At 39.4% G+C, this 22,032-nt stretch overlaps 1 protein-coding gene across 1 annotated transcript; it reads left to right on the forward strand.

The window, feature by feature from the left end:
* Positions 1-2,829: 2,829 nt before the first annotated feature.
* Positions 2,830-20,003, forward strand: LOC134753159 (zinc finger protein 345-like). Its single transcript, XM_063688952.1, has 12 exons — positions 2,830-3,265; positions 4,543-4,677; positions 6,292-7,068; positions 9,099-9,229; positions 9,654-9,728; positions 10,140-10,278; positions 13,502-13,614; positions 15,869-15,965; positions 17,219-17,398; positions 17,928-18,029; positions 18,764-18,862; positions 19,727-20,003. Exons 1-12 carry the CDS (start codon positions 3,107-3,109, stop codon positions 19,892-19,894), a joined length of 2,175 nt encoding a protein of 724 aa, XP_063545022.1. The 5' UTR covers positions 2,830-3,106; the 3' UTR covers positions 19,895-20,003.
* Positions 20,004-22,032: the final 2,029 nt, after the last annotated feature.

Below are 22,032 nucleotides of genomic sequence, written 5' to 3' on the forward strand. Positions count from 1 at the left end.
TGCTGATGGCAATAAGGTACACTCTTCTGATGAACAATACCCTCTTTTCTAAGAAAATCAGCAAAACTTTTGTTACAATATTCAGACCCAAAATCTGTCCGAAGTGTTTTAATTGGCAATCCTAATTGTTTTTCTACCAAATTCTTATAAGTAATAAAATGTTCAATTACCTCGGATTTATGACGCATGAGGAAGATGTGTGACTTCCTGGTGTAGTCGTCAGTCATGGTTACCATGAACCTCGCACCGCCAATGCTGTCTTCTTGAAACGGACCTGCTACATCACTATGCACAAGTTGCAAAGGTTTGTTTGCACGTGTAGCCTCGCCCACGGGATACGGCAAGGAAACTTGCTTCCCAAGCAGACAGGTCTCACACTTTACACCAGAAGTTTCCTGAAATTTGATGCCGGTTGCAGGATCATCCCTTAGAGTACACATGCTTTTAAAGCTAAGGTGACCTAAACGGGAATGTAGAAGTTGAACTGGCAGAGAAGAAACAGCTACATTAGCACTCTGTGTATATTGCCTATTATGCAAGAACATGGAAGAGTGCACTTCTTGCGAAGTTCCTTTCTCTTGACTACACCCAACCCATTCATATAAACCATTCCTATTAAATGCTGAGGTAATAGGGTTGCCATGAATTTTACAACTATTATATATATTACATTTATCTTTGGTAAAAACTACAGTATAGCCTATATCACACAATTTACTCACAGATAACAAATTAGCGGTCAAGTTAGGGACATATAATACCTTATAAAGTTTATCGATGACACCACCCACTAGTAGTTCCCCGACACCTTCAGCTGATATAGAGTCATCATTGGCCAAAGTCACTTTACTTCCTTCGCCCGGCAACTCCTTGTAGTCCTTCAGGATTGTCTTGTCATTGCAAAGATGATTGGAGCAACCAGAGTCCAGGTAAAAGGTTGACTTCTTAGCAAAGAATGCTTTCGATGACTCGGTAGCTAGAAGTGACCGATTCTTCACCTTGTCTTTCCTATATTTGAAGCATTTGCTTTTTACGTGGCCTCCTTTTCCGCAGTAGTGACAAATAACTTGCTTTTGTTGTCTCGGTGTTGCACTGACGGAATGATTTCTTGCCTTGGAAAACATAGCGGCTTCATCCACATAGGAAGATCCTTCCTTTTTCCGCGATTCTTCTTGGAGAAGGCGAGATCTCACCATGTCAGCGGTGAGGTTGTTGTCGGCAATATTCGCAGTCTCGAGGTTGCTTACCAGGGCGTCGTATTCATCTGGCAGTCCGCTAAGAAGTAGTTCCACCACTTCTTTGTCTTCAATATTTTTATCAATGTCCGCTAGTTGATGCACGAGCGACATCACCGCTTCCAGGTAACGGGACATGCAATTAAATTGCTTATATTCTATACGATGCAACTGCCGCAAGAGCAGCACGCGCCTGTACAGACCTTTATTCTCAAATACCGATTTGAGGTTATCCCATGCTTCCTTTGAAGTAGTAGCCTGTCGAATGTGTTGTAGGCACGCGGTCGACACGCTGAGACCGATGCGAGCCAATGCTCGTTTGACGTGCGACGGGTCCACGTCTGTCCCTTCCACAGTCTCCCACAAGCCGTCGAGGGTCAGCAGCATCCTGATCTGGTACTTCCACGTCTGGTAGTTTTCAGAGCCTCGCAGCTTTTCAATTGATTGGCTGGAGTAGCTTGGAGAATGATTCAACTCGGCGGCCATGATAAATGCGCTTACCGGCGATCCGAAGTAGAACCCACGTGGAGACGGCGTGACAGTGAACAGCGAGTGTAAATCGTGACTGTGCCCAGAACCTATTGCGCGGATACCAGGTTCCGCAAGGGCAGTGGAAAATAAACAGTCACTGTTCGCATATCAATTTGTTTTATTGTCTTGAATACACAAATATACTTGTAAAATAGGGAGCCACGTCCGATCATCAGCGTAGTCGATACCAAAGAGAATAGATAAATTCATAGTGACATATACAGAAAGGAGGTTAGGTGTGATACACACATGCGTAGGTATTATAAGGGTGCTAATACAATATTTCTAACAGTAATGATATTTAATAATTATTTATGACATTATGACAATTGACATTTACGTAGACGCCATCTTTTAATTTTCTGCATGTATTATGGAATGTAGAGTTAGTTAGCATGTATGTTGCAAACATGCATTTGCGTTTGGATACTTTCAAGTGCGAAATGGTTTGAATTTTGATTCAAAATGGAATCAAAATACAAAATCAAGTTTAAACGCTCCTCCACACTCGTGCGCGAATTGCGGCGCGAAGCCGCGAACGTGAGTGTGGAGTCTAGTTCGCTAATCAGTAGTCTGAAGTGGGCTTGATACTCAGATTAATAATGTAGAAAGTACCTTTATGCTTCCCATAACTTTCAAAACTTACTTTTAAGTTCAAAGTAATTAGTAAGGCTACTTAAAGATAATATACTCAATATGCTGACGGACCAAAATTGCGATCCGATACGCCGGTCTGTTATGTTTAAAGCAAAAGGGCGCTCCAGACTACGCGGCGTGAAGCCGCGAACGCGAGTGTGTTGTCGATTTCGCTGATTACCGAACTTGACTTAGTCGTGCGCAAAATGTGTCACTGAAAAGAAAAGATTGATATACATCTTTCGTACGCTGTGAAGTACTCTGAAGTACTCATTCTTTTAGTTCACTAGTAGTTCAGTAGCTCAAACAAAGCTCAACAGATCCATCTTATGTCAACAGTACTTCAGTACTTCTCTCATGCTAAATTTATCATTTTCTAATCTTATCTGTGTATTGTTAGTTTGTTACTGGTCTGTATCTGTTTTTTCCCCAATAAAAAAACAGAAGATTTAACAATTGGACTAAATTTGACTATTTGGAGTCCATTTTCGTGATTTCATGATAAAAATGTAATGCTAATATTGAAGAAATGCATTATTCCGTATAAAACCATATGCAAGCATTGCCTGGAATGGCTGGAATGATGATAAATTATTTGAAAGGACTACGATCTAATTTATTAAATCGTAAAACATATCACATTTCTCTGAAAACATAAGTAGTCTTTGTGTGCCAATTCTCATCGATCTACTAGTAATTTAGCGATGCCTTTACCTTTAGTGTTAGTAAACATGGACACCGTGAAAGTGGAGGAACAGTTGGAGTTGTTGGCATGTCGGATTTGTCTGGCTTGTGACGTGAAATTGTATCATATTCGCGACGCTGGCTTAGATATTTCGTTTTCGGAACTTTTGGGATTTCCGGTAAGCAATGTTTGTGTGTATACTTACAATTATATCCAGAATTATTAATAAAAAGTATTCATATACTTAAACGTAAATGACTACTTGATTTGCGACCATGGGGAGAAGAGCATCCTCAAAGTAGACCCCATATGCTTTGGGACGACGACATCAAGAGGACTGCGGGGAAGCAGTGGCTACAAGTCGCACAGAACCGTGACAAATGGCGCAAAATGAAGGAGTCCTACACCGGAAGGGTAGAAAAGGGCTAAAGAGAGAGAAGAGAGAGATTCATATACTTAAAAATAGTATTGAAAATGCATAATACAACCACAGAATAAGTAATAGTACTACCGTTTATAAAAGTATAACAAGTAACAAAACTTCCGTGAGACACAGACGCATTAAATATATTAATACGGGTCGGTACTGAGTGAAACATGTCGAGTGGTTATCAACTTAAAATATGTGAGTGACCCGTTATTAATATATTTAATATAGTACAACAAGTATATACAAGTAACTTGAAATTATTTAATCATTGAATTCAGGGTAAAGCTATTAGTCTTAATCATAAATACTAAAGTTTCAACAGAATAAATGCTGGTAGCAAGGCTCGGAACCGGTTTTTTCTTCCTACAAAAAATACCGGGTTCTTTCTCGTTCTTTGGTTTATTATTTCATTTTTAATGGGTCAATCTAATAAAAAGAAATTGTTACCTAAATACATGATTCATACCTACATAAAGAGCATAAAAAAATTAAAAAAAATTGGGCTATTTTAAGTTTAAAAAAACTGTTTCCTTCAAGCCTTGGCTGGTAGTTCATAAAAATAACCAAACATTAGAATTTAGACATTATAAGCCGACTTTAACTCTAATTAGATCTACAATGTATTCCTATGATTATGAAAATTTCAAATGGATGAACAAATTCAGCTAAGATTTATTAAATTATGAAAATAAAAGATATGTTAAAAATAAGTACCTAGTAAGAGCATGCAATATTTATTTATTTATTTATTTGTATGGAATTTTAAATGTTCTGAAATAAAGATTTTTTTTTTTTTTTTTTTATAACAAAAAATATTCATCTCTGGATATCTTTAATTTGAATTCTATTCTTTTCTTTTAATTGTGTTACACCTATACCTATACAATTACTTTACAGACAAAATTGTATGTATTAACTAATTCAGTGGAAACTGTTTTGGCTAAAGTGTTAAAATATCTTTCTTAGACTATAAGAATTATATATGCTGTTTGTTTCCCTATTTAATAAAAAAAATATGTTTGCAGGTAACGGCATCAGATGGGTTACCTCAGCACTTATGCAGCTGGTGTCGCACACTCCTGCTAAAAGCAGTGCGGCTGCAAGCTTGCTCAAGACGATCAGACAGCTTGCTTCGACAGGCGCTCACACACCAACAAACAGTAAGTACTTTGTCAACATCTCAGATCTTTTTTTTTTTTTTTTATGAAATCGGAGGCCAACGAGCAGACGGATCACCTGATGGTAATCGATTACCGCCGCCCATGGACATCGGCAACACCAGAGGGGTTGTAAGTGCGTTGCCGGCCTAAGGCGTTGCCGGCCGGGTTAAGATGGGAATGCGCTCTTTTCTTGAAGGTTTGAAGGTGATCTCTGAGAGATCTCTCCGAGGTCCTATCCTAGCACCACCGCACACTAGCATTTCCCGAACGTCGACGTCAGGGGCGTAGCTAGAGGATATGGCGCCTGGGGCAGTCACCTTATTTGCGCCCCCCGACGACTGACAAAAGTTTCCCTGCTGCTGCCTTTTACCCATTTTGGCGCCCCCCCTTAGATGGCGCGGGGCACTTGCCCCCCCAACCCCTCCCTAGTTACGCCACTGGTCGGCGTCTAGTCAACTGTATGGCTGCTGCTCCACGGACACCGACGCTCGATTCAATTAGATTAGATATTTGTGCCATTTTCAACCAAAACGGTACTTATTATCGCTTGTTAATAAGGCGCTATTTCCATATAGCTTCAATTAGAAATCAACCTTATCGACAAGCGACGATGCGACCTTTTGGTTGAAAACCTTACATTTATTCTCATAATATGAAATTACATTATAATTTAGGCTAGACTAATCTACATAAAATAATATTATTATATTACTATTTACATAATATTATTTAATAAATTGATAGATAGAAAATAAAAAAATGTCTTACAAATAATCAATATTATGTCAACGAATTTTATCAATCAATCAATCAATCAATATATTTTATTTCAGACTAATGTCCATAGTGTTAGTGTACATTCCCTTAAGCCTATGTTAGTTAAACCTATACTAACTTATAATAACCTATAAACTAAGCCTCTGGATCCCATATGTACACTGTCCCAATGTTTCCAGAAGGCGCAAGCAGGCGACTCTAACACATTTTTATGCATTCATGTCATAAACAAAATACGGAATTATTAAGTACGAGTATCTCCTATCGATCGTCATGTTCTAAATAATAACTAGTTAAATACATATTTCGTTAAGAATCAATAAATGAAAACATGTCAAGTTTACACAGTTTAATTATGGAATCTTTCGCTTGCTCGGGTGTCAATATTAGTCGGGTCCACACAGAGCGAGGCACGTCTACGGCCACGTCCTCGGCCGAGGCGGTGCGCGCGAGGCACGTCTACACTGGCCGTTTTGTGCGCGAGGAAATTGCCTCGTGCGTATGCTCGCTCTGTGTGGACCTGGCTTAGCACGTGCGATTAAACAACTTTGTCCCCTTGTACAGTCACCATCAGATATACCTGAGCGGTCAAGGCTCTCACAAATATCTGAACACGCCTCTATTGTCAAGGCGTTAGAGTGCGTGTTCAGATACTGTGAACACCTCGGGCGCTCCCATATATCTGATGGTGACTGTAAAACAAATAACTAATATGATTGTATTGTCCTATACAAATTTATGCATCTATCAGCACTCATGTGTCATGGAAAAACTATGAGTTTAATAAGATAGGCACTAATAAACTTCTTGTTAAAGCTAATCCGTTTTTTTTTCCAGATAACAAACGCATACATCCGCACTATCGACCGTTCTATACACAAACTGACACTCACACTCTCGCAAAACTTAAAAACCAACGTTCAGTATTACTTTGAACAAGACAAAACTCTGGAAAATGTAAATGTCCATCTAGATATTGATATTATCAAAGATGAGATAGAACCAAATGAAAATGGTTTGAACAATAAACTTGACAAGGTAGAAACAGATATATTACAGATTAATGTAATCGAAACTGACATTAAAGCGTTTGATATAAATTGCGACGGTATAGCAGACAGTGATGATTCTGATGAAGATTCTAAAATGAATCTTCAAGAATATAAGTATAAAATGGAAAATGTTAATCTTGAGCCAAAACCTGCGTTAGTCAAAGTTAAAATAGGAACTAGATTAGATAAACAAATAATGAAAGTCTCAAAAAGACGTAGACTAAAGGAAGTTAATGTAGAAACATTTAAAAATAAAAAGCTACATTCAAAAGCCAATAAAGTAACGAAGAAAAATAAAGAAACAAATGAAGTAAAAGCAAAAGCCGGTAAAGAAAAAGACTCTGAACCAGGAAGGTTTTTTACAATAGAGGAAATAGAAGAGTTTGTAAAAAAGCATAATTTTGAAATCCAGTGTTTGACTGAGGAAGAAATGGCGGAGGATATGGAAAGGAGGAAAGTGTCGGATCGGTATAAACACTGCAAGTTCAAATGTAACTTGTGTTATAAAGGCTTTCTGACGTCCACTACTTTTGACAATCATATGAAGAAAGATCATGACCCGGTAAGTTTCTTTAACATTGAAAAAATATTTTTGCTAATAAACTAAAGTTCAATAACTGTTGCGAACGAACCTTTATTCAATTCAATTTTCAATTATTTATTTAATTCGAATCATTTTGATCCATATAGTGTTAGTAAGTACAACAAAACTTAAAATTAAATAAGGTTAGTGACATGCAATTACAATTCACAAAACACACACATAAATTATAAAATAAAATACAATAACAGCTAGAATAAAAATCTAGGCAATCTAGATGCACCATTTCTCAACATCTTGCGGCCACGTGTAGACTGTTCCAGTGTTTGAGTAATGGTGCATTTATCTTACCTGCCAACGTTTTCAGGATACTATTGTTATTTATTTATATAAAATATTCCTAGCAGTATTAAACGCAGCCGTCGGGCTCGGATAGTATGTGGAGGCTTTTTTAAAGTACCAATAGGAGCGCTCCACATAATTTGTATCGCGGCCAATTAGAAGCACCTAAATTTAAACTACCTTTTTACTGTTCAATTTCGCTAAATCACTCTCTCATCAGCCTCCATACCATAACCACCACTTCTACACCTTTTAACCGTTTTGGGCAACTGTACCTTTGTAACCAGTACCTATTGAAAATTATATCAGTTTACTTCGAATCGAAGTCTTTTTATTTGAGTCGTCGAGACCTGCACGGCGGCTACAATAACCGTTAGAACGCCACGCCTATCGTGTGGCGCGTCATTGTGAACCTTATGGGAATGCACTAAGGTTGATATTAGGCTGTAGCCGCGCGCGTAAGTTGACGTCTTTGGAGGTCAAAGGACATCTAGACATTGAAGACATTGAACTTAGTAACGGCAGTAAATTGTAATCATACTCGTTTTGTTGTTGTTTTTTCCCTCATTGTTTGTTTGTTGTTTTGTTTTTTCTTCTTTTTGTGTTCTCATTAATGTTAGTCTTAAGCATAGAGTAACTTATACTAGAGCGGTACTGTCATAGTAAATTTTGTAACCCCAGTAAATTCACTGCCATCTGTCGACACACTTTAAAACTAAAAATAAATATTTATAAAAATACGATAAAATGTATTTAAATATGGATAAATGATTTTTTCTATTTGCATTAATTATTTTTATGATTTTGACCCATGTTCTTTCACTGATATGCGTTAAAATTATAAATAACAAACGAAACCGTCAACGCCCTCTATACGAGTGTAGGCCAAAACTAGTGGCGCCCTCTGATCGAGAATCAAATTTTCGTGATTTTCGAGGCACGTTTTTTCCTTAGACTGTATCCATCTATTACGGAGTTATATCTATCTTTGGTCTTAAGATAGTTGAAAGTTAGGTCCCTACCGAAAATCAGCGCTGCGGCTTGCCGTGTCATTACGTTGAGTGGGGTCCTTTTTCGTCCGTTCCTTTTATACCCTCTCCTATGTATCCAACCATCATGTGACGTTAATAAATATATTCTATTCTATTCTAAATGGTAACAAATATCTGCATACATTAAAAAATACCCCAGTAGTATAGGTAATAGGTATTCTGGACATTGATATAAGAGAAATAATAACACAGCGAGCAACACCAGTTACATGCAATTGCTAAGGATGTAAAGTCTTAACAATCTGTAGATCTACAGCCTTACAGATGGCATGTACATTATAAGACAAAGAGAATAGAGCTAGAAATTAGATTTTTCACGCGAAAAACTTCTACTCTATTCTCTTTGTACCTGTTACAATTTTTAGTTGTCAGTACTAAACATATATGTATGTTATTTTACTGTTACGCACTTACGGTGGCGGTTTAAGTTATTGTGACTCTTAAGGATGCCAGTTTTTAACCTAAGTTCCGTAAAATGTGCCTACTTCGCTCTCCCCGGCCCTAATTGTCGTCTAATTTTTATATATGAAAACTAATCACAACCTCATTTGATGATAGTACTGATGGGTCACTTTAGCAAATCACAAAATAATAGTTTTAAAATCTGGGGCAAAGTTGGCATATTTTACAAAATTTACGGTTTATCTTTGTGTTCAGCGTAACGCAAAGAACGAGTGCCGGTTATGCCGCGTGAGCTACCGCTACGGGTTCTATCTCAAACAACACGTGCAGAACGCGCACCGGCTGCGGCTGCGCTGCGCCGAGTGCGGCGAGGGCGTGTGGGGCAGGTAACGTAGGGGACAGTCACACAGGGGGCACTTGCACAGCCACCTACCACTACGATTTCTAACTCAAGGAGCACTTAGAGAACGCGCGTTGGCTGCGGCGGGTGTGGCGGACTACGACGAGGGCGTGTGGGGCAGGTAACACAGGAGACAGTCACACAGTGGACACTGTTACATAACGGGGGCAGGTAATGCAGTAAGCAGTCACACAGTGGAAAAGGTTACATAACGAGGGCGTTTGTGCTTGTTAACGCAGCGGACAGTTACGCAATATACCTACACTGTTAACTTTTAATCGAATATTTTAATTTATTATACTCTTCAGAGGTTATAGACGTACATAATATGGAAATATTTTCTGGATTAAATAATTTCATTCATTCATTCATTCATAATATGAAAATATCAGCCACTTTCATTGTTACAGGAAAGAGTGCGTCGCGCACGCGGCGCGCCACGCCGGCACCACGCGGCAATGCAAGTACTGCGGGAAGCACTTCCTGTGAGTATAACGTTTTTAAAGTGTGGTTTTATAGCTCTAATGTCACATTCCAATCACCTTTTTGCAGGTGATTTACTTGTGCAACCAACATTCGGCAAATTTTCATTATGGCAACATTTTAGATAGAATTACTTTTTTTCGACAATGTTAACGTATAATAACTTATTATGTTTCCCATTATTCCATTCGGAGTATTACTTCCTCAGTTTTCTAAAGAAAAACTTGTATCGAAGGTGAAATATTTGACAAAAAATAAAACTATGAACACGGACGTTGTAAAGGCTTCGAAACGTCGGGATGTATTATAAATTCAATATACGCGATATAATCCGTTTTCATAGTTTTATTTTATGAGTAACTATCGCGGTAACCGAAGACAATATTATTTGACAAAAACTTATTTTTCTTTAGTAAGAAATCGTCGTACACATGGCACATGCGTGCAGCGCACCCCGTCGAGAACTCTGCGCGCGGCTCGTGCGAACTATGTGGGGAGATCTACACCAGTGCCAAGGGACTTAAGGCGCATAAACTACTCGCGCACAATAAGGTAACGCAGGAGACAACCGTGGAATAATCGGCGCGCGGCTCATGCGAGCTCTGTGGGAAGATATATACTAGCGCCAAGGGACTCAAGACGCATAAACTACTCGCGCACAATAAGGTAACGCAGGAGACAATCGTGGAATAATCGGCGCGCGGCTCATGCGAGCTCTGTGGGAAGATATATACTAGCGCCAAGGGACTCAAGACGCATAAACTACTCGCGCACAATAAGGTAACGCAGGAGACAACCGTGGAATAATCGGCGCGCGGCTCATGCGAGCTCTGTGGGAAGATATATACTAGCGCCAAGGGACTCAAGGCGCATAAACTACTCGCGCACAATAAGGTAACCAAATTAACGCTTTTAACTATACCTATAATACTCCCGTGAGACTCAAACATATTAAATTATTTTAAATAAAATATTGAACCGGGTCACTCACGTATTGTTAAGTCAAATAGCTTGACATGTTTCGGTCCAATTTACGAGGACCATCCTCACGTAGCAACGACACGTCTTCAGTGGTCAAACAACAATAAAACAAAACAACAACAACACAAACAACAACAACTGTGTGTTGTGTGTGGACAAATTAACGCTATTAAATATCTATCATTCAAAAACATCATTTAATATTCAATTGCAATTGCATTTTATCCACAAGAGTTGATGCAACTCAAAATTTGCAACTCTAGTGGATTAAATGCAACTATCTCATAAGTTTTTGAAGGATCGATTTTGGTGTGGTGAAAATAACTATTTTAGTGCTCCGCTCGAAACTTTATTCACGGAGCATCTATGGGATCACTTTTTATTACACACTTATTTAGCTTGCCCTGTTTGTTTGGTTCAGTAGTAGTAGTAGTAGTATAGTTATTTACGATACAAGTGCGGAAAAAGGAAATTGGAAAAGAGTGGCGATAAATTAAAACACGACCGCAGGGAGTGTTTTAAATCGACACGAGTTGCGAATTACCTATTCGCACGTGTATCGTACAACATTTTACAGTACATATGGCTATTTAAACTTTCGCCATATGCACAAAAAGTGCTCTTTTACGCACTAGTGCGAGAAAGTAGCACTATATGTACTGTAAAAACTCTTTATTGTACAAAAATAAATATAAAACAGGAGAAACACACATCATTTGTACAAAGGCGAAGTTATCCCTTTCAGGGATCTCTTCCAGTTAACCTTTGAGCAATTGAGGGAGAATTGGAGAACGGTAGACATTAAAGCTGCACTAAACGGCATAAAAAGAATAAATAATAATTTCCTTAAAGATAGGTAAACGTATAACCTACAGTATATAGCATGTAGGTTCAATTATGATAACTTAAGAGCCCGTTATCGATTTTAGTCGCAAAAATGTAAAGTTGAGAGATTTAGTCGCTGCAATTATACACCGTTTGATACGTTATAGAAATAACAAGTACTGGTTTCTATTAGTACGTCTTCTCATCTTGCCGTTTTACGGATCAATTTTTTGAAAACAGACTCTCTAAATTAGTAATGATTTTTTTTTCTGATGGACGTTTAGGTAAACGCGCGTAAAGCACTGATTTTGTCGCTCTTATTTGTAAATTTCGTAAAGTTTGGGCGGCTAAACATGGTAATTTTGTATTACACATATCCTGTACTCGACCCTTTACAGACTACATTTTTATTATTATGACTTTGAAGTAGTGTAAATGAAAGTTAGACTAAATCAATTTTCTCCAGAAAGTACTTCAAAACAAGTGACAATTTCTCTGAGAATCGACTTAATTTCAACGTAATTTTGATACTTAAACAATCTACAACATGCGCTGAAACTGTTCTTATACATCACTTTGTATAATTAACCACCATATTTTTTTGATGAATTTTTAAAAACTGCACCTTCTCTTCATATATTACCGGTGACGCACGCTCGCGACCTCATTATTAAAAGGCAAGATGAAAAGAAGTGCTAATAGAAACCAATTCTTGTTATTTAGATATTACGTAACAGAACGCGTATAATTTCAACGACTAAATCTATCAATTTTAAATTTTTGCTCTAAAATCGTTAACGGGCTCTTAAATATGAACCAATTGCTGGTATCCGTTGCAGCTGATATTTGGAGTACTTCCTTGATTCCGATAACAATACAATAATATGCCAACGTGGAGCTGATCTGATGAGGCATGAATGATGAGGCAGTCGGAAGGTAGCAAATTAAACTTCGATGAAAAAAACACAGATACAACCTTTAGGTTCATTAGAAAGGTCTCGAGAAGTACTTGATAGACATGCAAATGAGAATAAGTTCAATCGGCAACAAGAGCTTGTATCAAAAATGCAAGTTTTGATAAAAAACCATAGACCTAGCATTACATAGATCAGCTATACGCGTGCGCCCGTGAGGGACAAAACATACGCAATGCGACAATATGATTGGTCGAGTAGATTTGTAGCCCACCATAAACCATACTAAATTTACGGTGGGGAATAAAAAATAGTGAGACTGTGACAAGGACAAACAATAACAGCGCTTTTTCTGCTACTCCTACTGAAAGATACATAAGACTATCCCGTTCCGTCATTTCCCCCAACCCTCATGACCGATCCAGTTATACTAGATTCATGCAAAAATAGTATATTGTGTTACAAGGGAGCAAAATGACATATTTACGGCGAGGGCGTACATTGAAACCTAAACAAAGCGAAGGATTCTATAATAAAATCCCGAGAGTAACGAGGGATTCTAAAGTAGAATCCTGAGCGTAGTGAGGGATTAAAGTGTGTTACGCCCAAGATGGAAATAATTTTGCTACCATGTGACACATACAACTTTTCACATCACGTATGAGGTAATTATGATGTTTGAAAATATTATTGAAACTAATAAAAATAATGTGCAAAAAAATGTAAAAACAATGTTCTAGAACAGAAAAGTGTCACTTTGATACCTCCTAGCAGGAAAGAAAAACCCCTTTTTGGAATTGGTGATGTGAAAACTCATTTTACAGTACATATGGTGCTACTTTTTCGCACTAGTGCGGGAATGAGCACTTTTCGTGCATATGTCGAAAGTTTAAAGGGCCATATGTACTGTAAAACGTTGTACGATACACGTGCGAAAAGGTAATTTGCAACTCGTGTCGATTTAAAACACTCCCTGCGGTCGTGTTTAAATTTATCGCCACTCGTTTCGAATTTCCTCTTTTCCACACTTGTATCGTAAATAACTATTTCGACAGGGTTCTGCGCCCGAGTTGCAGTGCGGCCGCTGCCGTGCTCAGTTCGACAATAAGGAGGCACTAACGAAACACCGGCAACAACAAGTTGACGACAAGTGTGATCCTGACTTAAGGTAACCAAAATGTACACAAACCATTAGAAGGGTCAATTCATTTCGTTGTCTTGTTTTTTATGGTTTAAGAATTTATTTCTCCAAAAAAATATTACAATTTACTTACACAGAGAAATACTTCTTCTTCCTCGCGTTATCCCGGCATTTTGCCACGGCTCATGAGAGCCTGGGGTCCGCTTTACAACTAATCCTAAGAATTGACGTAGGCACTAGTTTTTACGAAAGCGACTGCCATCTGACCTTCCAACCCAGAGGGGGAACTAGGCCTTGTTAGTATTAGTCCGATACCTCACGATGTTTTCCTTCACCGAATAGCGACGTAAATATCAAATGATATTTGGTACATAAGTTCCGAAAAACTCATTGGTACGAGCCGGGGTTCGAACCCGCGACCTCCGGATTGAAAGTCGCACGCTCTTACCGCTAGGCCACCAGCGCACAGAGAAATACAAACAAACATTATATACATTATTTACAGAGTGCACGGATAGCATAAAATATATTCTAAAACAGAACAAAGTAACTTATTTATTTTTGCCCCCAAAAAATGTGACGGAGTGAAGCTTTTCGTATGAGATTAAATTTAGTTGTTTATTTTTCTCATGTAAAATATAATCTACAGCATAGAGAAATAAGTAAGCATAGAGTGCTCACTCCATACATCAGTTTTGTTACGAAAACGACTATTATTTTCGTAGTCGACATCTAGCGAAATCAGAGTAGCAGTCTCTGTGCTCATCACACAAATAAATGCCCTTACCGGGATTCGAAATCAGGACCATCGGCCATCGGCACAGAATAAGTAATAGCATTATCATAACGGCCACGCACCGCCCCGTCCCGACTCGAATTACCTCGCCCCGCGACACCAAATTGACGGCCGTTTGCCGACCGCTCAGTACTATTTTTAAGCAACTTACTCACACTATGACGCATGACGCGTGTACAGACGTGCCGTTCACACATAGAAACGCAAGTGATTTTTGATATATAGCGTGTCCGCCCTGTGCCATCGGCTTCATAGGCAGGGACACTACCCACTAGACCAGACCGGTCGTTACAACTACAACACACGACACATACCACACAGGATTTTGTAAATGACAACTATCAGTCAGTTTATTGACTTTTCGAGTACATACCTACTTTACCATTTGACAGCGAATATTTCCACCATAATTATGCGCCTCAGGGGTGCTTAAAGACATTTACCGTAAGTTTTCGACTTATAACACTTTAAACTCTCTCGTTTTCTACACATGGTCACTTGCACCATTCCACTAACTCGGGTTAAAACGTTAACTCAGTGTCAAATTGCACTGGTAACCATGGTAACTCCAGGTTTAACCGGTTAACCCCGGGTTAGTGAATGGTGAAGTGGCCCTAAATAAGTTTAAAACTTCTTAAACCACGACTTCTTCATCATCCCTTATTTTCTATGTGAAGTATTACGTATACAGGGTGGTTAAAAAATAAGTGCATTTCCGTTGCCAGGAAGGTGTTGGGATTATACTGAGCAACTTTTATTATGGGACCAACCACGAAATCGCAAAAAAGATACCCTCCCATAGAAAATGAAACAGCCTAAAAGGGTGAAACAGCCAAATTTTTTTTCGCGAATTATAGTATAATAATATAGTAGTTTCAATGCTCTGCTGCGGAAAAAGATGGCATCGCTTCTGAACAGAATACGTGACACCCCGAACAGCCTCCTGAAGATAATAGCTGTAAGGAATGAGTGCTCAATAATGCAACACTTAATTAAAAATACGTTGTCATTAGTGAGTTACGAATACTAACATAGTTTTTAGGTTTTAGTTTGTAGAATACTAACAAAATGGATCTTGATATCTAAATAAAACGTTAAAAACGTTAAGCGGGCGGAGAGAGTATCATTTCGTTCCATTTGAAGTTGAAACTCTAGGTCCATGGGGTCCCAGCGCGCATAAGTTGTTTGCTGAAATCGCGAAGCGTCTGGTTGACGTAACTGGTGACCGAAGAGTTGGCGGCTTTCTCGCACAATGTATCAGCATTGCGATACAGCGGGGAAATGCCGCCAGCATCCTTGGTACAATGCCTCAAGGGCCTATTTTAGATTTAAGCTAGTTATTAATTTCGTTTACGTAGTACCACTGTATATATCTTGTATGTAAATAAATAAATGGTTTATTATTTATAATCCCAAAACCTCCCTGACACACAATGCACTTATTTTATAGTCACCGTGTATAATGTGACGATGTGTTGTGGTCAGCCCGTGCGCGGCGTGCGGCGCGGGCTGCGCGGGCGCCGAGGCGCTGCTGCGGCACATGCACGCGGCGCACAGCGTCGATATCTTCACCTGTGACCTCGTAAGTTCTTTTTCTTGATGGACTTGAGGGCGGTGTTGCCCGTAGCCAATGTCACGTAAAAGGGTAGGAACAAAATAAATGCTCTTAGAGCACGACGCTGTTCGGTGGTTGTTGTAGTTGTCTCGTAAAACCGATAGCTGGATTTTACGAGAAGCACGTGGACTACCGGCCGTTGACTCCAAAATGGTGAAATAAAACTATGAAAACGGATTATATCGCGTATATTGAATTTATAATACATCCCGACGTTTCGAACTCTTTACAGCGTTCGTGGTCAACGGGTGACCCGTCACCCGTCACCCGTTGACCACGAACGCTGTACCACCATTTTGGACTTCGGTTACCGCGATAGTTACTCATGAAATAAAACTATGAAAACGGATTATATCGCGTATATTGAATTTATAATACATCCCGACGTTTCGAACTCTTTACAGCGTTCGTGGTCAACGGGTGACCCGTCACCCGTCACCCGTTGACCACGAACGCTGTAAAGAGTTCGAAACGTCGGGATGTATTATAAATTCAATATACGCGATATAATCCGTTTTCATAGTTTTATTTCATGAGTAACTATCGCGGTAACCGAAGTCCAAAATGGTGGTTAAACACGCTTTGAGATTATTTCTCCATTCACTGCACACTACCACATTAGATTATTGTATAATAAAGCTATCGATATTACACTTTAAACAATATTATGAGCAAAAAACAAAGGAATTAATCACGAGGCTACTATCAAGATGGCGTTCGAACCGGAAGTCCACCTTGTAAGTTATTCTTTGGGTTACGTCTGCTAAAGTAAGAAAGCTAAGGACCCGCTTTTTCCCGTCTCTATTGCACGCGCCTAATTAAAACGCTGTCCCGCTCGGCATTAACCGCCGGCATTATGGGCTGGGCAGCAAATTAAGCGCGTGCGATAGAGATAGGAAATGTACGAAATTCTTCGCCCTTAGCGTCCTTACTTTATCGCAGTTTGCATTTATTTTTAGTAGCCTAAAGTTTTTTTACCAAACAACAAGTTTTTTTAAGTTGTCGTACCAGGATACTAAAGGGCTGGCTTCGGATCGACTAAGGTGGAGACTTCATCACGCTGCACCGACAAGAGCCCACAGCTCTTAAATTGAATGATGATGATGAAAGTTTTTTTGGAACTATTAGCACAGTTTAGTTAGTTAACATATTTTTGGTTGAGATTTTTCAACTGTTACACTTTTTATTGTATCCCTATTGAACATAAATGATTGTTTCAGTGCAACAAATCATTCCTATCCAAGCCGTCGCTCTCGACCCATATAGACCGCGTCCATCTCGGCATCAGGCCGCTGCAGCACCACCAGCTCACGCAATACAAGAAGCACAGCAAACGCCCTGTGCAGCACAAGAGACGGGGGCACGACCACATGTGCGAGCACTGCGGGAAGGCCTACACGGTAAACGCAACACATACACCTGCGATAAATGCAAACATATACACCTGCGATAAATGCAGACATTACACCGCGTCCACCTCGGCCTCAGGCCGCTACACCACCACCAGCTCACGCAGTACAAGAAGCACAGAAAACGCCCCGTGCAGCACAAGAGACGAGGGCACGACCACATTTGCGAGCACTGCGGAAAGGCCTACACGGTAAACGCAACACATACACCTGCGATAGATGCAAACACATACACCTGCGATAAATGCAGACATTATATAGACCGCGTCCACCTCGGCATCAGGCCGCTACAGCACCACTGTCTGTGGCATCGTAGCTCTCCAGTACAGCAGTTTGAAGAGTATCAGCTCTTTTTCAAAATGATGTAAGGCATTTTTGGCATAACATTAATATTATTGTTTTTTTTTAGTTAATAGTTATATAGTTATTGTGATTTTATGTATATAGTAACAACTATATACAACAACAACAACTTTAACAACAGTTGTAAGTAACAACTTTTAAATCTGTTTGTCCGCAGACACACCAGTTTTTAAAGAACCACCAGATGACGCACACGGGTGAACGGCCCTTTAAATGCGATCGCTGCCCTAAAGGGTTCACCACAGCTGTGCAGCTCACGGTAACACAATCATCATTACCTGGATACGTAGATCCCATTTCTGGACGCCATCAATTACGTACTTGATGACTTATCACAAATTATATTTTAAGCTTTGCAAAAAATACGTTTTTTTTTTTACAAAAGTGACGTTACCATCTATCAATCTTAACATTAGCGTGGCCAGATCTGACAGCGGGTTATTGATTATCGAGACTATCTAGAGTGCCCACTTTTATTTCTAGGGGAGAAAATATTGGCACCCTTATTCATGGTCGCTAAAATTTTCAATTCGTTAATTAGATTTTGACGACCGGTCTGGTCTAGTCGCTAGTGAAGACATTTTATGAAGCTCCTGGGTTCAAATCCCGGTAAATGCATTTATTTGTGTATTTACCACAAATATTGGCTCCTGATTCATGGGCGTTTTCTATGTATTTAAGTATTTATAAATATTTTGTATGGATGTCTATTAAGTGTCCGCAACACAAGCCTTCATGAGCGTACTATGGGGCTTAGTCAATTTGTTTAAGAATGTCCAATAATTATTAATAAATAATTATTGGACATTCTTAATTAATTAAACTTTGAATGATCAGGTGCGGCTGTAAATAATAACTTAATGTATATTCTTTTTTTTTGTAAATATCAACTCAATGAAAATATTATTGTAATGTAAATACTATTTTATTGTATATTTGCATGTATACTTGTGTACGTGTGGCAAATAAAATGATTTTACTTTGACTTTGTAGTGGCACACGCGGACACACACGGGGGAGCGACCGTTCCAGTGCGACCAGTGTCACCAGGCGTTCAGTCTAGAAGGCAACCTCAGGAGGCACCGCAAAGCGGTAAGTACTCACCTCTGTGGCTAACAGGCGTAAAGCCTAGTAACACACACGGGGGAGAGTGCCACCAGGCGTTCAGTCTAGAAGGCAACCTCAGGAGGCACCGCAAAGCGGTAAGTACTCACCTCTGTGGCTAACAGGCGTAAAGCCTGTAACACACACGGGGGAGAGTGCCACCAGGCGTTCAGTCTAGAAGGCAACCTCAGGAGGCACCGCAAAGCGGTAAGTACTCACGTCGGTGGCTAACAGGCGTACAGCCTAGGAACACACACGGAGGAGTGCCACCGGTGTCACCAGGCGTTCAGTCTAGAAGGCAACCTGAGGAGGCACCGCAAAGCGGTAAGTACTCACGTCGGTGGCTAACAGGCGTACAGCCTAGTAACACACACGGGGGAGAGTGCCACCAGGCGTTCAGTCTAGAAGGCAACCTGAGGAGGCGACTTTCTTCTTAACAATTCGCATCGAAAAAACGATGGGCGATTAAACAATCCGGATAAAATGCGTGAAACAGTATGTCGTCAACGAAAATATTCATTTGCTCGCCCTCAACTTCTGGACGTTGACGATGTAACCTAACATAAAAAAAAATACTCCGCTTACAAAATTATAATAACTTAGCGACTACGCCTTGAGCAACTGTAGTATTTTTCAAACAGGTAGGGTACGCTGACATATGTCATTTCAATACAATTATGCATGATTTTGAGATTACACATTGTATGGAGATGACATCTGTCACCGTACCTATCAAGTTTGAAAAATACTAGTCGCTGTGTTGTTATATTACCTGCTCAGTTCATTTTCATGTTCTATAATTTTCCTTCATTAATCTGTATTGTTTTATTTTATTTTATCTGTATTTTTTAGGTGCACCTAGGGCTCCGCAAGAACGTGCCGTGCCCGCGCTGCGAGAAAACGTTCTCCACTAACTCCACCATGAAGCTCCACGTCAGAACAGTGCACGACGGAGCGCCCTGGCCGCGCCGAGACCGCAGGCCGAGGAAACACCCACCGCAGATTACAGAAGTTTTATAAAGAACACATACACCTGCGAAGTATGTAAGACAACACATACACATGCGATATATGCTACAGTGGCAACGACTGATCCTAGTCTCTTGTTTGGAAAATGCGATGTATGTATATAAAAAAATCATCAATCAAGTCGTTATTTTATTTAACCAACTTGTATTACCTGAAATACTCTGGCACACCCACTTTGTCAGTAGAAAAAAGTGGGTGTGTCTGCCAGAGTATAGGAGGGAGATTGCTGCGTCTCTTTCGATTGTCGTAAATTGGGAAACTGCATTTATTGGTATGAAAACAGCGTTCAGGTTTAAAAATTGATTTACTTAATACGTAAATTTATATTTTTAAATACAGTATTATTCTTATCGCTATTAATAATTAAATAATTAATTAAATATTATTAATTAAATAATTAAAATAAATAGAACATGCCAGGTACAACAAAATAATAGTCCGCGGGGTACAGAATGGTTTGGAAATCGTTCTGTTCCCCGCAGCTTATTACGGTGTTAGTTTTCGATTCGCCTAAAAACATGATTACAATAGAATAAATTAAATATGAAATATTATTTTGTTACACAACATGCATTTACCTATATGCAACTAATGTTCCATATTTTTTATTTATTACAGAAACACGACTAGAATGGATTCCAGAGGAAATTAAATATATTTTGACATAGCACAACAATGTTTTTTAAGAGTTTTTTATTTATTTATCGTATGGCATTATACACTGTGTTTTAGTATCAACATGCAAATCTTAACTTAAATTTAGCATTCCGTAAGTAGTCGATAGCGTCGCTCGTGACGTCTTTGAAATCCATGGGTGACCCGTCATATTTGGTTATGGGGCATTCGAAAACCATGTGGTGCACAGTTTGTTTCAGGGACCGGCCCGCTATCCCTTATCCGGGTTTTATAAGGGTATTGCATAAGGCTTAACTCACCATACCCTTTGCCAGACGAAACCCTTCACTTTGCTTTTAAAAACCCTTATATTTGTGTACACACATTTGTGTAATCGGTAGCCCAAATACCCTTACAAAACCCTTATCATCCGCTCACCAACACCTTGCATATTGCTTATAAGGGTTAGCCTTATAAAGGGCTTCCCTTTTAGCATAAAAGCGTGCTAATTAAAGTCGTCTACCTTGTTCATAAAGCACACATTACTTCGAATCCGAGCGATCGTCGGCGGCGACGGCGGCGTTCTTTGACTAGGCACGTATTTTCTTTCCTTTTCATACACTAGCGTAACGTTTCATATACTAATCCTGTCTCTTTCACGCAAAGGGAAACCTTTATAAAAAGCGCTTAAAGATAAGGGTTAGCCTTATTTTTGGTTATCTTTTCGATAAGGGTTAGTCAAAGGTAGGGGTATGAATGGGCTTGCAGATCAAAAGGGAAAGTCTTTCAATGTGTTAGCCGTACGCCCATTAAAAGGGTTTTATCACGGAAAGGGTTGTCCGGTCCCTGGTTTGTTTAGGGTCTCCGCAGAGTAATAACTGGTATGCGGTGATTTTAGTTGTTTATTTTACAACGTGTTTTAGCAAAGTAGCATCAATATTTTTTTATCTTTTATCTGTGATGTATCTGACATCCTTTAGATCGTATGTGACAAACTGTTTTTTTTGCGTAATAGGTATCTTGCGATTTAAATCTTGTCGGGGCAGAGGTGTCGGGTTAGAGCCGGCGTAGCTTTATTTGACGTTCATAAGCGCATTGTAATATACTTGAATAATTAACTGTGTAGACTCTAGTTCCTCATAACGTAAAATAAGAATTGAAACGCCGATTTGCAACACAATTATATTATTAATAAATGAAACGCGTATACATGTTATTTCTTTGAAGGATATTGCAAAAGTAAAAAGCTTGACAATGGCCGCGCTTATATAGGTCGCAGGAAACCCGTAGCGCGCGATGTGTGCAGCGCAGCGCCATCTACCATGAAATTGAGTATGCTTTCTTGCTTGCCGCAACAAACACTCTTTATCATTGTTAAAGTTCCCTTTTCATTAAAGACATAAAGGGCCCTAATGTTGGACAGGTTTCTTGTTGCGCTTGCGCGGAGGAGGTGTCTCCTTCATATGCACATATTTGATGTGCGTGTAGAGCGACCCCGACTGCGTGAAGTATTT

Source organism: Cydia strobilella, chromosome 26, assembly GCF_947568885.1.
Source record: "Cydia strobilella chromosome 26, ilCydStro3.1, whole genome shotgun sequence".
NCBI lineage: Eukaryota > Metazoa > Arthropoda > Insecta > Lepidoptera > Tortricidae > Cydia > Cydia strobilella.

Bases quoted from the DNA above. Each gene is read 5' to 3' on its own strand.
- LOC134753159 (XM_063688952.1), top strand. From the start codon at position 3,107: ATGCCTTTACCTTTAGTGTTAGTAAACATGGACACCGTGAAAGTGGAG. The intron at 9,729-10,139 runs GTGAGTATAACG...ATTTTTCTTTAG, and splicing joins TACTGCGGGAAGCACTTCCT to TAAGAAATCGTCGTACACAT. The intron at 17,399-17,927 runs GTAAACGCAACA...GTTTGTCCGCAG, and splicing joins ACTGCGGGAAGGCCTACACG to ACACACCAGTTTTTAAAGAA.